A 17,782-nucleotide genomic window follows, 5' to 3' on the forward strand; every position below is an offset into this window, starting at 1 on the left:
TTATATTAATAAATTTTAATATTTAATATATTTAAATAGTTAGTTTATTATTATTTTTAAAATATTATAAATCAATAGATATTAAATTTTATTAAATTATATTTATCAATTTAATTTTGTAACCAAAATACACTCACCGTTTGTTTCTAATTTGACCGGAGCTCATTTACTGATCAACTAACAGTGCTGCTTATTTGCAGCATTATCTCATTAAACATCAATTAAAATTAGAATCTTTTTGTTTTAGAAAGTGCTACAAGAAATTATTTAATCTCTCTTTTGTTCTTTGTTTTTCTCCGATCTCATTGGATTAAACACTATCATTTCTTGTCTTATCCTACTAGAACTTCTAAACATAAGCAAGCCATAATCTTTCTTCTCTTCGTCGCAAGATTTCTTCTTTCCCTTCTAACTTCCATTAAACATGATAAATTTAAGTGGGGTTAGAAAGTTATGTAAAGCTGCAATATATTCGGTTTGTGCAGTTTTGCTGCTGCACAGTGATTTTCTTTTTTCCTAGCACAAGAGATAATTTTCTCTCATGATTAGCCAGAATATATATATATTCATATGTGTGTTACACAGGTAATTGTTCCTTAGTATCTACAGGGATGACTTGTTTCAACTCTGAGCATTCTTTGTCAACTTGGGTTGTCATGCAAATTTTCTCTTCTTTGCTTTTTCCCCATAGAACACTGTAGAGACCTGCGACCAGCAAGAGCCCGCCCAAAAGACTGCAACAGAGAAAAAAAAAAAAAACAGATGAGTAAACTAATGAAAATTTACCAAACCAGCCTTTCTTCATGTAAAACGACTAAAGAAGATGCATAATTATTTATATGAATTTGGTAAAAGACTATAGCTATTAAGTACCTTCCTAAACTAATGATCTCGCATAGGAGAATCGCAGAACAGAACACTGTAAAAATCAGATTTAATGGCGTGGACATGGCCAAGAATACTGGTCCTTTCTCCTCTATAATCCACGCTTGTATGTAGAATGTAACGCCTGTGACCATAATTCCCTGTCACCAAAAGAAGCAAGCACTCAGATTATTAGACTATCGCAAACAGATTACGGCCTGTTTATAATTCAACTAGTTTATCAGTCTACTAATATTAATTTGGAGCAGTAATTATCTCTTCACTGATTTTGGCTGTAATTTCACTTTTATCCCTCTTCTGTAAAACTTGAATGAAACCCCTTTTTCCCTTTTTTTCTTTTTATAATGCTATTGTAAAAAAATAATATATCTTCTAAAACCTAATTTATTGCTCTAATTAACATTTTTGTCCATAAGTTTATAGGTCTTAAAATGTTAACAAATATGAAATTAAAATAAAATTTTACTTAAAATTTGAGAGACTAATAAGTATGGAATAAATATTATCATGAGAATTACAACGCATTTTATTTTCAAAAGTTATTGACAATTTCATCCGATGAGTTTTGAAATAATAGAGATGGAAATATAATTAAAGTAAAAACTCAAGAGGGCAAAATAGTAACTTGCTAATATTTTTCATGTTTGCGTATAAGCAGTACAAAAGAAGTACATATACCACCAACACCTACAGTGGGTAGCTTGATGGTTGAATGACTTCACCAAGCAATTCAAGGATCTAACTTGAATCTTAGGGAGACTATTATTTTAAGAGCATTCAGGTCACAATTTAGTTAGATTTTCATATCTGGTTTCGAAGTTGGTGCTCTATTATAGGATTTAGCTTCGTTTCAAGTTAATTATAGATTTCCAATGGCTAAATTTAGTAGAAATTGCTAACACTAATTGTCTTTCATTTTTTTCTTTTTTTATGACAAAAAATAAAGAAGTATACATAGAAGCAGATGAAAGAGAGCTTACACAGTAAAGCACGGCCAGAAGTTTGACGTTCCAACCAAGCATCCATTCATGAGGATCTCTTACTAAAGCAATGGCAATGACGAATGACTGAACTGAGCTCAGAAAGCACTGCAGAGTAGTAAAGAGAAGCTTTGATGGGTAGCTTTTCAAAACTTTTACCTGCTTCGAGCAAATAATGAAAACAACGAAATAATGTTAATGTTATCCTTCATTAATATCTATAAAATAATTTATTTAATTTAAAAAATATATAAAAAATAAAAATAATAAATTTGAAAAATATATTTTTGTCTCATGAAATATATTCACTAGAATTTATTTAGAAATTTTACATATTTAATTACAATTTAATTTAATTGTATAAAATATTAAATTAATTTTCACTACTTTTAAAATATATAAATTTTATTAATTTTTCAGATTTTAACTAAACATTATATAAATAAATTATCGCATTTTTATCAAATCAACAAATCTCATATGAATAAGATAGTTCATACAACTATTAATTTTAACTTGGTTTAATTGTCAAATAAATTTTAATTTTCAGCTTTTAGCACTGTTGATTTTAATTTCAACTTCACTCTGAAGTTGTCGGTCAAATTTTAAATGATAATTTTATTAGAGATTAAAAATATTAAAGTAAATTATTAAAATTAGGAAAACAGTTGCTGTTAAATTAAGAAATAAATGTAAAATATATAATTTATTTGATAAACAGTTGGTTCCTATATATCTAAAAGATGATTTTTGCAAGAGAGAATGAAAATGAGCCACAGAAATAAAGCATGTGGTCATTAAAGAATTACCTGCAACACAAGCCACAAGCCCCAACAGGTGTTAGACATGAGCATGAGAAAGCAACCCTTTACCCAGGTTTTCCCAGAAGAAACGTGACCTTGAAATCCTTGGCTGTCATGGGTTCCAAAAAGGTGATGGTGGCACACTTGTCTGAAATGGGGACCCTTGAAAAATGCCAGCGTTGCTGCCCCACCCATGCATGCTACTATTCCTATAAGCTTTGCTATCCCTGATGATGTCCTCAGCTTCAACACTTCCATCCTGTATAATATATTCACAAATCACCAATTAAAACAATGTAAATATATAGCTATCGAGCCTGTAACATCTAACAATTGACTGTCTTTTAGCGAAGAGAATTGTCTTCTCATATTTAGTCCATAGCTAACTTTTATTTAGTCCATATACCAATTTAGCAAATAATTTATACATATTTATTATTTTTAATATTAAATTATAAAAATATTTATACACCAAATATGTTATTTAATAGACACATCCAGGAGAACATTCTAATTTGTTATTTAATCTTTCCAAGTATGTTATTGTATTTGGCTAAATCTATCCCTCCTGATGCTAGACTTTTTCATCTCCATTGCTTTGGATGTTAAAGAGCTTGAGGAGAAAAATAGATATCCTAGAAAACTAAATGTATGTCCTATAAAGGGAGAGAGATGATGCTGACATTAATTTACCATAATTTACAAATCACTTACATGTATATTTACACATCATATACGAGTTACCGAGTCAGGGTATAGATGAATAGAAAAATGAATGATAAGTGAAAATCATGAATCAAGAATAAGAATAAAGGATTAAGTCATTTCTTTCTTCACTTTCGTCGTGATTTTATGTTTTTTTTTAATAGGCCAACGATATTAATAAAGTAAAAAAATATTAATATTTAGAGTCAAAGAGAATAGTATTTAATTCTGACCGAGATTTTAATTTGATTATAATTGCAATTAATAAACCAAATTGGGTCATTTAAGTAAAAATTTAAAAGATTGTCAAATTTATAAAAATAAATAAATAAATAAATGTTAAAATCATTAGGCCTTATTTTATTTAAGAATTGGTGAGGTGCCATAGCTTGGAAAAATCACATTCCTCTCTTAGAGTGTTTTCACTGTTGGGGGACTTTGGAAGGGGAGAAATGATTCTATGTTTTACTGGAAGAAGTTTACCCCTACTAAGATTGCTAATAGTAGTTGGGCTTGGCTGAGGAAATCCTTGCTGCCTGCAGTACGAATTCCACCCCCATTTTGCTTAGATGTGCACCCTTTCCCCTGATCTGGTTTCTTTCTAAGAATAATCCTTTTTCTGTTTAAAACATTTTCCATTTTCAACAAAAAGAGAAGAAAAAGAACGTGTAGAAACAATACATTTATTGGGTAGGGACACTGGAAGTCATTGTGTAAATCTATCATTGTAGTTTTTCTATCCACATGCATCTTTTCTTGGAATGAACGAGAAAGATAGAGGTTTTTGCTGGCCTATCAATTTAACATTAGATTTTCAATTAAGACCACATGTTAAAGGATTGATATTTAGTTTGCCAAGCTCACTGCAGTTGGTTCAGTAACTTCGTATCTTGTACAATTATAAATCTAGGCCTTCTTGTACGGTGTTTTCTTTCTTGAAGACATTGGAATTTATTTCATGTTTCAAATTAATATGCATTTTTCTTTTGTATTGATTTACTATTTTAAGTTTTTAATTGACATTATGTAGAATAAATAAATTTAATGTTTCTTTTATACTTGAATTATATTTTCTGAAAAATAAGACCGTTACCTTATACGAAGAAATTCTATTATTAAACTATTCATCCAATGATGCCAATATCAGATCATGAATACCTTTCATACATTTAGATTTGATGGAGGATTAACTTGGTTGATTTGGTTCTATAAATTAAATGTACCTCAATTTGTTCATCTTGGCCAAATCATTTTTTTATGTACATTGCTTTGATTACTTTTTTGTTAGATTCTATATTCTTAATATACTCAGTCTATTACGTTATTTACAAATATATTTAATAAAAATGCGCCCATCGATTAATAATTTCATACCATTTAAAATAAATAATTTTAAGTATTTATTTGATATTAATTATTTTAGATAATATGATAATTGAAGTGGATACTATAATCAATAGAGTTTACATATGTTTGCTATAAGATATATGTTTCTATGTAATGTATGTTACCTGTTCAATTATCGGATGTCCCGACTAAGGATATTTTCAGATACCCGACCTGACCAAATTCTAATAGAATGAGTTCGGGTAATAATAAATGGATTTAGAACAAATTCTCATTTAATTATCTGAATATTTATATAAACGGATAGGGTACCGCTATCTATTTAAATATTTATAAATATATTTAATATTATTTAACTTACACGAAAGTTTGATCAGATTCATATAATATGCATGTATTTCTATTCGATTTTAGACAGACTTCAGATAATAAAAATAATTTTTTAAACTGGATTTAGAATACATTCAGATAGATATATATTTTAATTAAATTCGAACTCGGAAATCCTTAAATAGACAGATTCGATAAATGTTACCATTTCTAGTCCTGACATTCTATATTTCAAGTAGATCTTTTAGTCAGGCGGTCAATTCGTGGGCAAGATTCAGATAATTATCCGAGTAGCAATTTGGCTCCACATGTATTATTTGTTGCATAGGAAGTAACAATCCAGCGGTTTCTAAAAATTCATTACTTACTACTATTGTCTTTAGAGATCTTTTTGAACTTTACTCATAAACGAAATTAAACTTGGAATTAAATCTTCATATATTATTTTCAAGTTAGGCTATATTTGTATAATCTTGATTATTAAATTTAGAATTAATATTTAAAATTTGTTAGTCAATTAAATTTAATTTTTTAGTAAAATTTTCAATTATTGAACTTAAAAATTATAAATAAAATTACAAATAGAAATATGTCATGTTTCAAATTGTACATTGAGAGATGTGGAATTATTAAACTTTCTCCACTAGGTTATTTATAAAAGATCAATCAAGAAATTTGGAGGTTGAGTTATTTATTTATTTATTTAAATTTAATATGTAAATTTCCACACAAAATTTCATTATTGGATTCTGCAGCAAACACATAGTTCTTTTTTATTTTTATGTAACCTTTAATTTAATTATTTATAATGTTAACTTTGACCACAAAATTTTGATAATATTCAACCTAAAAGGGTCAGGCTTCTAAAATTACTAAAATTTATTGCAATGCACTTAGGCTCCTACCAATCCCTAAGATAAAGAGAATCTGTATTTATGAATATATGATATCTTTTCCAGATTACCTTCCTATATATAACCATATCATGTGCTGGATGATTAATTTTAAGATTCTGTGCTTTCCTAAGATTAGCATGTTAATCCACTTTAGTGATTTGTACTAATTCATTAGCTATTCCTTAATTAAAGTAATAATGTAGATCACTAAGACCATAAATTAATATATTATAAGAATCAATATTTTTATATTATTTGTGTATCACATCAACTGTTAAATAAAATATGCGTCGATTTTTTTTATGTCTAAATATAAAATAATTAAATATGTATTTGTATAAAATATTTTTATTATGCAAATCAATTATTTCAGTTAAACCATTCTTTTTAATTATTATAGTTAAAATGTTTCACATTTTTTTGAGTTATAAATAATGAGAGAAAAATTTGAGCTTGAAATTTTACTGAAGTTGAAATATAAATATATCAAATAAAATCTGTTAATAAATATGATAAGAATCAATGTTTTATACTATGTTTGGATCTCACTATTAGTAGAAAGGGGTTAACAGAAACTAAAAGATTCTATATTAATTGTATATTAAAGAAATAAAAGCTTTATACTTTTGGTCTCAACAATTATAAAATAGCTTAAATTTTGGTTCTCAAATAGTGTTCTCTCCTATTAATAATCACAGTTATGTGTGCCCTCATCCTCCCCGTGCAGCAAGCAACTACAAGAACTTTATATTTCTGTGCCTAATCTGGACACCTGAAAAAGCTATCTGTTTGTCACTCTTCACGAAGCGCACAACCAGACAAACTCAGTGTAGCTTGGATTAGTCGCAGTAAAGATGATGGTGGTAAGTACTTTTAAGTAATGTTCCTCTTCATCCAATCATCAAAAAGGTTCGTGTTTCTCTTTTTTGTATAATAAGAAAAAGAAAAAAAAAGGATCGAAAATCTAAAGGTTTACCTGAGAAGAAGGGCCAAGAAGAAAGTAATGACAGGAAGGCAGTTGGTAGTTGCAGCAGCCAAAGTTGCAGATGTGTACACCAGAGCCAATCCATAGATGTCCAAACTTAAAGTAACCCTGGAATTAAGAAAGAAACTATCCCCATATTACTTGCCAAAAAAAAAAAGAAAAAAAAAAGCAGTGATTTCTTTCACATACTGATCTGAAAGGTCCAAAAATGTACAGGTAAATAATTTTTGTCAATGATGAGTTCTAAAAATGGAAGAAATCTAATTGCACGCAACCATACATACCCACATAAAGAGAGCATGAAAAGCTTGCAGAAGGTAACGAATGACATAGGAGGAGCTTTTTTCCTGCAGTGGAGATGTAAGATACGTTTATCAATGGGGATCAATCAAGAAAAGGAAAATACAAGAAAACTAATTGAGGATTGATAATATTTACCGTTCCAAGAACAGGGCGAGAGGGGCCAAGAAAATAGTTGCAGCAGCTTGTCTATAGAAAACGAAGACAAAATTGTTCATACCACCATTGAAAGCAGCCTTGGAGATCAAGAACATACCAGCATAAATTGACTGTACTAAAAGCACTGCTAAATAAGCCTTTTTTTCACCCATTACAAAATGAATCGCAAGAAATAAGAAACCCTTTTCAACCCTTTATTCTGTAGCTCAAGAACTATATTTATATGAATCTCAACAATTAATGGAGGAACAAGAAATCAACAATGGGGTGTGTAATAAACTGACACACATGAGTGAGGTTTATATAAGTTGAGCAAGAAAGGGCAATAAAGAAAATGTGCATAAAAAGAAATACTACTGAAGCCTCTTTTCTATGGGGACGTGTGTGGCTAAAGAGAGTATAGCCTACTTTAAGATGAGGACCACCTAATGCTAATGGTGGTGTCTCTATCAGAACCAAAACAATTTCCTTTTTTCCTTTTTATTTTCTTTTAATGTGAAAATGCCACATTGTCATATGGGTATTTAACCGATTCGATCCCTAACATGAACAATCCGAATATGCACCTGGTTGGTTGGCTGATCACTGTAACTAATAATTGGTGGTTGATAGTTGATAACTGATGACTAATAGCTGGTAGTTGATAGTTGATAAATTAAATCGTTTAATAAAATTTTATTAACGGTTGCTATTAATATATTAAATGACCATTGAAGGTATAATTTATTGTTAAATGTATTTATTTTATTATATTATATTCGATGATATAAATTAATAAAAATAACATAATAATTAAAATAATATAGTTAATTTTTTTAATTCAATTTTATTTAATATTAAAAAATTTATAAAAGTTATTTTAAAGATAAAAACTTAAATTTAAATTCTACTAATAAAAATTTCTAATTTCAAAAACCATAATTATAAATATTATAATTATTTAACTATTAAAAATAATTTTAAAATAATAATTATTTATTATAAAATATAAAAATATTATTATATATGATCAACTTACAGTAAATTATTATTAATAAATTTTAATAAGAATAATAGTATCCAAATAAATAAAAAAATCAAATCAATTATCAGCTAATAAGAAAAAATTCTAAAATAAAGCCGATACAATCAGCAGCTGATTGAAACTAAATCAGCTATCAGTTGCTGTTTTTTAAGTCTTTATCAAATGCTTTTAATATAGTTGTTTAGTGAGAACAACTATCAACATCAAATACCTTCTAAAGAAAAAAAAAAAGAAATTGAATAAAACTTTATGAGCCTTTATGAGTTATATTATGGTCAGAGCATGGATTTATTCAGTTTAGTTATTTTAGACATCACTGTTTAGTTCTGATTTATTTAAAGTAAGATACTAGAATTGTACCAGACCGAAATTAAAAGGCAAATGGAGTGTATTCCTTGAAATGTCTTAGCTCAAATCTCCTAATAAACAGCAAAAAGAAACACATAAAAGAAGTGCAATATTAATGATTGGATTTTCGAATGAATGAAAAATATTCAGTTCGCAATGTATGACTGTGAGTGATTGGGTATGAATTATAGTTGCGGTACTGGAAAGTCAAAAGAAAACATTAGGATTAGATAATTTTAGTTCAATTATTTTTCATATAAAATCAATTTTACAATTCGATCTTATATCAATAAAAAACAATTCTATTTTGGTACAATTATTATACAATATCACTAAAAAATTAGTATTATTATTATTATAGTAAAATTATTTTAAATCGGTTCAATTTGATTCTAAAAGTATTTAGTTATTTAATATTTTATAGTTTGAACGAAAATTACAGTGCTCACTTTCTGAAAGTAAATAAATAATTAATTAAAATTATGAAATGTGAATTTGATTTTATATTGTATAGAAAATTTCACTTAATTTGACATGAACAAAATATATTTCTAGATTCTTCTAATTGTAAGCACGCTTGACCCTTATAGAAGCTTAATGGGATAATTATAAAATAGTTACTTAATTTTACACTAAATTTCATTTTGATTATATATCTTTAAGTTGGATAACATATTAGTTATTTATTTAAAATTTAATAATTTAATTCGCCAGATTATGATATGTCTAAAGCATCCAATGTTAGACTAACATATGTTTTAAGAAATTAATAAATCACTATCGTAGACATCAAACCATTTAACTAAACTATTAACTTAATCCAAAATTAAACCCAACTTTAGACTTCAGAGATCCTCTAAGTTTTCATAATAAATCTTGGCTATTGGTTTTTTCAGCCTAAAAACATTAGAAGTCCAATGATTTGTCTTTTTTTATGTAAATTTGGTCTATTCTTTTAATTTTTATTTAAATGGTTCGATTTGGCTAATTGAATGTAATTATAACCAAATTAAAATCTCGGTAAAAAATTGGATACTACTCTCTTAACTTTAGATACTAACCTTTTTTTACTTTACCAATATTGTTTGCCTTTTAAAAAGAATACATAAAATCATGACAGAAGTATAAAAAAAACTGATTTCACTCTTCATTCCTCTTCTTGATCAATAATTTTCACTCGTCATTCACTTTGTTGTTCATCTATAACTTGATTTTGGTAACTCATGTATGATGTGTATATATATATATATATATATATATATATATATATGTGTGTGGCAATGACGTGTAAGTTTTTTGATAATAAATAATGATAAGTCATTTGCCACATCACCTTATTTTGACCGAAATTTTAATTTAGCTATAATTACAAACCATTTAAGTAAAAATTAAAAAGATGGACCAAATTTATAATTGGATGTAAAGATTTGGATTTATAATGTCATTTATCTTTCTTTTTATTTGTTGTTACAATAACGTTCTCTTTTTTCAGCTTAATTAACCCATATGAATTATCTTTTTTTTTTTTACTTATTTTTATCAAGATAATATTTTTAAGTAAAATAATAATAATAATAATAATAAATAAGAAAGAAAGAAAGTGAAAAATAAAAAAGAAAAAAGCGTCCAACCACTAAATTAGTAATATTTTTGTACTTATATTTAAGCTATTATTTTTTTTTTAATTTCTTACACGTTCACATATCTATTTGAGGATATGCAATCAGTTTCTATTTGGTGCAAAAACTTCATTATCAAACGAATGTTTAATCATCAAATTAATTAAATCTAAATATTTAAATGCAAAATAATGAGTATATAGAACTTACAATATATGAATGCATTTTCTCTTAGTTGTTTAAGACGCCAGTCCATTAAAACCGATCTTTTGAGAATTGGGATTCAATGGTTTACTTCAAAGCTTCAAATTAAGAATTTAATGTTATATCATTAAAGATTCTATATTGTAGTTTAAGAGATTTAAAGATTTATTTTTTATGAATAAATTACAAGATTTTAGACGAATGACTTATTTATTATTCAACTTAAAGTTGAATGATTATAATGAAACGAAAAATAGTTATGTAACTAAAACGAAACTTAATATGAGTTAAGCCACCATTGATTTTGATTATCCCAAACTTTAAATTTTAAATACAAGAATACTTTTATTTTTTAAAAAACAAATTTGATTCACCTTATCTTTTAATTCTTATTCAATTCTTATTTTTTATTTTAAGTTCGCTTTTACCTTATAAGTGTTAAAGACATTATAAGTGTTAAATATTGCCATGTTTGCTAAAATTTGAAGTCAATTAAGACAATAAAACCCACGTGTGGAATTTGTGTGGTAAAAATTTCCCTCAATCCAGGAGAGGCTCTACTTGATAGCAACTGGCAGGGAGAAGAGATGCCCGTTAGGAGCGCTAACAAGATATTGGTATATACCAGTATAATTTTTCTTATTTTCTTTTTCCTTTGTGGGTGTCATTTTTCCGACAAAAGATACCAGTATTTGAATCATAAACTTTAACAAACAGAAAAGTTAGAAGCAGCAAGATTTTCCTATATTAACCCAATTGCTTAGGAAAGTACTTGTATGCATTTGAGGAAGAAGACAAGGAGGCTTGTGTACTTAGAAACTACATTAGCAATCTATTAGACTTGCAAATCCAATTACTTCAGTTCCTATTTCCGGTTCCTTAGTTAGCAACTGTTTGAAATTGTCTGTCATTTTCATGTACCTATTTATCATTGTATCATCACTTTTAAGAGAAGAGAAATAGATATAAAATTTTATTAGTCTTTAATTAATTGAGTTTATTTCTTTAATAATTAGGAATTTTAGTAATAAAATATAATTCTAATATTCCGTAAAAGGTTACATAAAATGTAAAATTCTTTGTACATATGTAAGGATACTTTATTCACTGGCGTCAATTAGATGGTTTGTGGACTAATCCTCTTGATAATACAGTATATTTGGGTCAATTATAATTTAATTCAAAATTAGTTTTATAAAAAATATATTAGTACTTTAATTTCTGTTTATATATATACTAACCAATTAAAATATTAATTAAAATTAAGAAAAAGAAAATAAGTATCAATAAGTATAATTATCATTTAATATGATATAAATATATATATATATTCTACATTTCTACTTAAATTAGAATAATTTAATTAAATATCAAGTACATAATTAGGTGGATTAGAATATATTAGTTTATATTCAATTATAGGTGGATGTGTGAGTGAGAGATTTTTGCCGGTACTCAAAGAAATATGTGATAATGACACTATTTGATGAAAGGAGAATCTCTACACCCCTATAAATGAGGGAAGAAAAGCCCCTTTCGGGAACACATGACACTGTTATACATGCAAGTTCGAAGAAAACTGTGAAGTCGCTATTCAAGTAGTAACTACGGAAATATATAGGTAGGCAGCAATTTCATTGTAGAGAGTCTAACCGTCTTCATCTATGTCATAGAGATTTGAATTTGAAAAGTTAAATATGAATTGAGAATTTGTTAAGCATTTCGATTTGCAAGGAGATTGGTTTAGTCACAGCTCAAATTTATAAATTCTTTTGGTTTATAAGTGTTAACTCAGTCAATTCTAATTGATTTTCATATTTTACTTACACAATTTTATTCTTACTTAATATGTCAAATGATTTAGAAAGCTTCTTATCTATGAAATAGCTCTCAAGAAAAAGGAATAACAAAAAAAAGAAAAGAGAAGTAAAGAGGAAGCCCTTGGCTCTTAAAAGCTCTACAAGGCACCAAGAGAGAGATAGCTCAAATACATTTGAATCTAGTGAGGATGAGGATGAAGAACTAGCTATACTCTAAAAGAGAGTTAAAGAAGTCATAAAGAATAGAAAGAGAGAAAAGATGCCTTTCAAGAAGTCATCCTCTAACTCCAAATCAAGCTTCAAAGGTAGCAAGAAGAAGAAGAATGATCTCACTTGCTATTGATGTGAGAAACAATGGTACATCAAGGTCGATTGCTTTAAGAGAAAAAATAAGAAAAAGTTTGAGAAGGAGAAGAAAAAAAGAAAAGCATTCAAAGCTATTTAGGATGACTCCTCATCAAGTGAAGATGAAAAAGAAAAAGAAGAAGTGGCCAACCTGTGCTTCATAACACTTAAAGATGACTACAATGAGGTATGTCTCATATTCTATTCTTGTGATGAATTAGATTGTGACAATAACATGCATTGTGTGCATGATGATGAGCTTGTTGAAATTATGAACCTAAAATATAAAAAAAATATCGTTTAAAAATAAAGGTTTACAAAGAAAAGTGTTCAAAATTTGAGCAAGATTTAAAAAAACTTCAATTAGATTTTTTTACTCACTTTTTCAAATGATAACTTAAAGAAGTCCTTAATAGAGCTCTCATTTCAAACCTCATTTTTAAATCTCTTTAAAAGAAAATGATTTTTTAAAATTAGAGGTCAAGAAGTTGAGAGGCTCAATTTCAGAATTTCACAAAGGGAATGAAGCTTTGGATACACTAATTGTGTCACAAAGGCCTCCTTTGATCAAACATGGATTAGGATTCAATGATGCATCATCATCTGCCACATCTCTTTCTACATCCATTTTTATAAAAGTCTCAACACCACAAATCTCTTCAATTGACGGTGTTAATAACAAGGCCAAAGCACACACCAAAGCTTCTATTCCTAGAAAGAAAGAAAGAGCTTTACAAGTTCTAAAGGCTAAGCTTAAGGGAACCAGTCATGCATTCATGTATAAGAAATATGCCTTTCATCACCCATTTAAAACATGTTCTTATTATATGTATGATAAGGAAAAAAGTGTAATGAGACCCAAACCTCAACTAAAGAGGCAAATGAATAAAAGAAAGTTCAAGTCTAATGTTTATATTACTATTGCATGAAGTTTGGGCACATAAATGTATTTTTCCATATTAGGAAAACACATCTCCAATTAAGAGAGACTTCCATGACTAACTCTCAAAGACCCAACATATGGATAGTGGATGCTTAAGGTATATGACCAGAAATGTCAACCTCTTTTCACACTTGAAGAAAATTGATGAAGCAAATGTAACTTTTGAAAATAATACCAAAGGTAAGATGGTAGGCATTGGGCCTATTAGTAATAAAGACTCTCTTCACATTGATAATGTGCTTTTAGTTGATGGTGGAAGCATAACATCATTAGTGTAAGTCAATTGTAGGATAAAGATAACAAAGTCACCTTTGATTCTAAGGATTGTTAAGCCACTTCCTTGGAGAATGACAAGGAAATCTTCAGAGAAGAATAGTTTGGTAATACCTATAAAATTAACTTACACAAAATTATTAATGAACCTTTTGAGTCTCTTATGTATATTAATGATGAATCATGGTTGTGGCATAAAAAGCTTAGACATACAAGCATGAAACTTCTGTATAGCCTCAAAAAGGATGAGTTGGTAGTTGGCTTACCAAAAGTGAAGTTCATAAAGAGTAAAACTTGTAGATCTTACCAAATGGAGAAGCAACACAAAGCATCATTCAAATCTAAAAATGTAGTAAGTACTTCTAGACTTCTTTAACTAATCCACATAGACTTGTATGGAACTATTAGAGTTGTTAGCTTAAGAGAAAAAAATTATGCATATATACTTGTGGATGACTACTCTAGATTTATTCGAGTTAGTTTTCTAGCTCATAAGAATGATACATTTGAAGCCTTTAAAAGTTCTGTAAGAAAAGTTCAAAATGGAAAAAGTTTTTGTATTTTCAAAATAAGAAGTGATCATGGAAAAAACTTTTAAACTATCTTATTTAAAACTTATTGTGATGAAAATAGAATTTCACATGATTTTTCATCTTCTAGAACACCTCAACAAAATTGTATTTTAAAAAAAATAGAAGTCTTGTTGAAATGGCTAGGACTATGCTCAATGAGTATGATCTACCTACATACTTTTGGGTAGAAGCCATCAACACTTCTTGTTATATAATGAATATAGTTTTTGAAAGATCAATCTTAAATCTTATGAGCTATAGAATGGAAAAATAAAACTCAAAATTTCATATCTAAGAGTATTTGGTTGCAAATGCTACAATTTGAATGATAAAGGTATCTTTCTTGGTTATTTCTCCTCTAGTAAAGCTTATAGGATATTTAATTAGAAGTCCATGATTGTAAAAGAGTCTATGAATATTGTATTTGATGAATCTAGTATACTTGATCTTGTGAGAGGTTCTTTTGATCATTTTATAGATGATTTTGAAAAGCTTGACATCAACAAAGATGACCATCAAGTAGAAGAATTTTTTTAAGATCAACCTCAAGATAAGAAACATTGGCATGATCTTAAGAAGTCTCTCAAGAGCTTCCAAAGAAAAGGAGGGAACCCAAAGGACATCCTAAATAATTGATCTTAGGTGATCTTTCAAAGAGTGTAAGTACTAGATCTCAATTCAAAAACTTAAATAATAATCTTGCTTTTGTCTTTTAATTGAGCCAAGGACCATTACTGAGGCTCTTAATGATGAGTGTTGGGTGTTTACTATGCAAAAGAAACTCAACCAATTTGAGAGATATAAGTGTTCAAATTTTTTCCTAAACTCAAGGATCATCCAATTATAGGTTATAAATGGGTATATATGAACAAGTTAGATGAGCAAGGTTCCATCACTAGGAATAAGGCCTGATTCATCGCTAGAGGCTATAACAAAGAGGAAGGTATTGATGATAATAAAACATTTGCCCCCGTAGCAAGATTACAAGAAGTTGGAATTTTGTTAGCCTATGCATACCACATGAATTTCAACTTTTTTGAAATAGATGTCAAAAGTGCATTCTTGAATGGATTTATTGAATAAGAGGTGTATGTTAAACAACCTCCCGATTTTTTAACATCATGAATTTTGAAGCCATATTTTTATATTGACTAAAACCTTATATGATTTAAAGCAAGCTTCTAAAACTTGGTATGAAGGTACATTTTGTTTTTGCAAAATAGTTTTTTGAAAGAAAAGGTTGACACAACTATCTTTATGAAACTCACAAACAAGATACATTAATAGCTCAAATTTAATGTTGATATAGTTTTTGGTGCTATTAATGAATTCTTGTATGACAAATTTTTCAAATGCATGACTAGAAAATTTAATATGACCATGATAGGAGAGCTCAAGTTCTTTCTAAGATTGCAAATTAAATAATGCAAGGATGTCATCTTCATCGACCAATCCAAATACACCAAGGAGCTTCTCAAGAAGTTTGGAATGGAAGAACGCAAGATAGCCAAGACACTAATGAGCACATCAACAAAATTGGATAAGGATGAAAAGCATATATACCCATAGATGAAAGAAAATATACAAGTATGATCAGATCTCTACTTTATCTTACGGCTTCTAGACCCAATATTATGTATAGTATTTGTTTGTATACACGATTCAATCTAGTCTTAGAGAGTATCATTTGCATGTTGTTAAGAGAATTTTGAAATATCTACATGGCACCATATATTTAGGTCTTTAGTATCCAAAAAATACATCTTTTGATTTTATTATTTTCTCTGATGCTGATTATGCGGGTAAACTATTGGATATGAAAAATCCTTCCTCTACTTTCCATTACTTAGGATAATGTTTAGTTTCTTAGCTTAGAAAAAAACAAATCTCTATACAGTGTCAAAGTAGAATATATGGTGCCGAATTGTTGTTGTATTCAAATTTTATAGTCAAATCATATTTATTTTATTTTTTTATGATAATTTGTTTCTGGCATGCTCCGTAAACAAACACATGTAAAAAAAATTAAAAAATACTATAAATAAAAATAAGAAATAATTTATAATAAAAAAAATAAAAGAAAGTAAATCAATAAGAAATTTTATAATTTATTTTTTTTTATCACCCAAAAGCAACTTTAAACAATCGGTGTATGTGTTATCAGAAACTGATAAGAAAATTGAAATATATTGATGCTGCTGTGACTCAACTAAAATCGTGCTCCATATTTTCCAATGATTGGATTATACTATTGCAAAAATAGACAAAAAACGGAGTCGTACTATGTATTCCCTGTACTTGGGCACGAGAAGACATCAATTCACTTTTTTTTTACTAGCTAGTGCGGAATTGAAAGGTACAATTACCTAATTAATCATTTTATCTACTTCAACAACAAACAAACAAAAAAGAAAACCCAAAGTTAATAAAGAAATAGCTGTCTAGAGTTCAAACTCTCCTTTATATTAAATTTATTATTATTATTATCATTATTATTATTACATCATATATGAAAAATGAATATCTTCTATTATCAAGTCATTTCAATACACTATTAGTATATAATACCTTATCAATTTATATCATTTTAATTTTTATACTTTTTATTAATATAATTAGATACTAAATTAGTCTATTAAATATAATAATTAGCTATTATTTACATTTAAATTTAGCATTGATTCAAGTTTAATAAATTTGGCCAGGCAACATAAAGAAAATTCATTTAATTTTTATCCAAGTGCTAAAGTCCACAGATTTTAGCCCAATCTTAAATCTCGCTCACTAGCTAAGATTTGCTTTAATAATTTTTAAGGATCATTGATATGTAATAAAAAGAAGCATGAAAGTGGAAAGACAGTTACAAAAACTTCCAGAAGCTTGAAGTATATTCTAGTGAAGTGAGGAATAAGGAATACACGTGTCAAACAAGAAAAAAATGGTGTGGAAATAAAGCATATCTAAGGAAAAAAACACATTTATGTTATATGAAAAAAAATAATAGAGCACAAAAAGAAAGTTGAGTGAAATGTGGATAAAAAATTGAGAAGAGTAAAAAAGTTGAGCAAGGAAGTTACATCTTTATCAACATGTGCAAAAGGTGAAAAACAACAATACGTGCTCTCAAAATGGGGAGTTAATTGAGGACCAAGACAAGGATGAAGAATATGTCAAAATATCTCTAAAGCTATAAAATCTATAAATAGGCAAACTTCAACCAATCAAATATCAAAACAAAATAAAA

At 27.9% G+C, this 17,782-nt stretch overlaps 1 protein-coding gene across 1 annotated transcript; it reads right to left on the reverse strand.

The window, feature by feature from the left end:
* Positions 1-381: 381 nt before the first annotated feature.
* Positions 382-7,744, reverse strand: LOC8276121 (WAT1-related protein At5g64700). The gene is made up of 7 exons (XM_002533576.4): positions 7,370-7,744; positions 7,216-7,278; positions 6,923-7,039; positions 2,675-2,927; positions 1,866-2,024; positions 874-1,025; positions 382-734 (listed from the first exon to the last, which is right to left on the reverse strand). Exons 1-7 carry the CDS (start codon positions 7,540-7,542, stop codon positions 578-580), a joined length of 1,074 nt encoding a protein of 357 aa, XP_002533622.1. The 5' UTR covers positions 7,543-7,744; the 3' UTR covers positions 382-577.
* Between the last annotated feature and the right edge of the window lie 10,038 nt (positions 7,745-17,782).

This window comes from Ricinus communis, chromosome 7 (genome assembly GCF_019578655.1).
Source record: "Ricinus communis isolate WT05 ecotype wild-type chromosome 7, ASM1957865v1, whole genome shotgun sequence".
Lineage (NCBI taxonomy): Eukaryota > Viridiplantae > Streptophyta > Magnoliopsida > Malpighiales > Euphorbiaceae > Ricinus > Ricinus communis.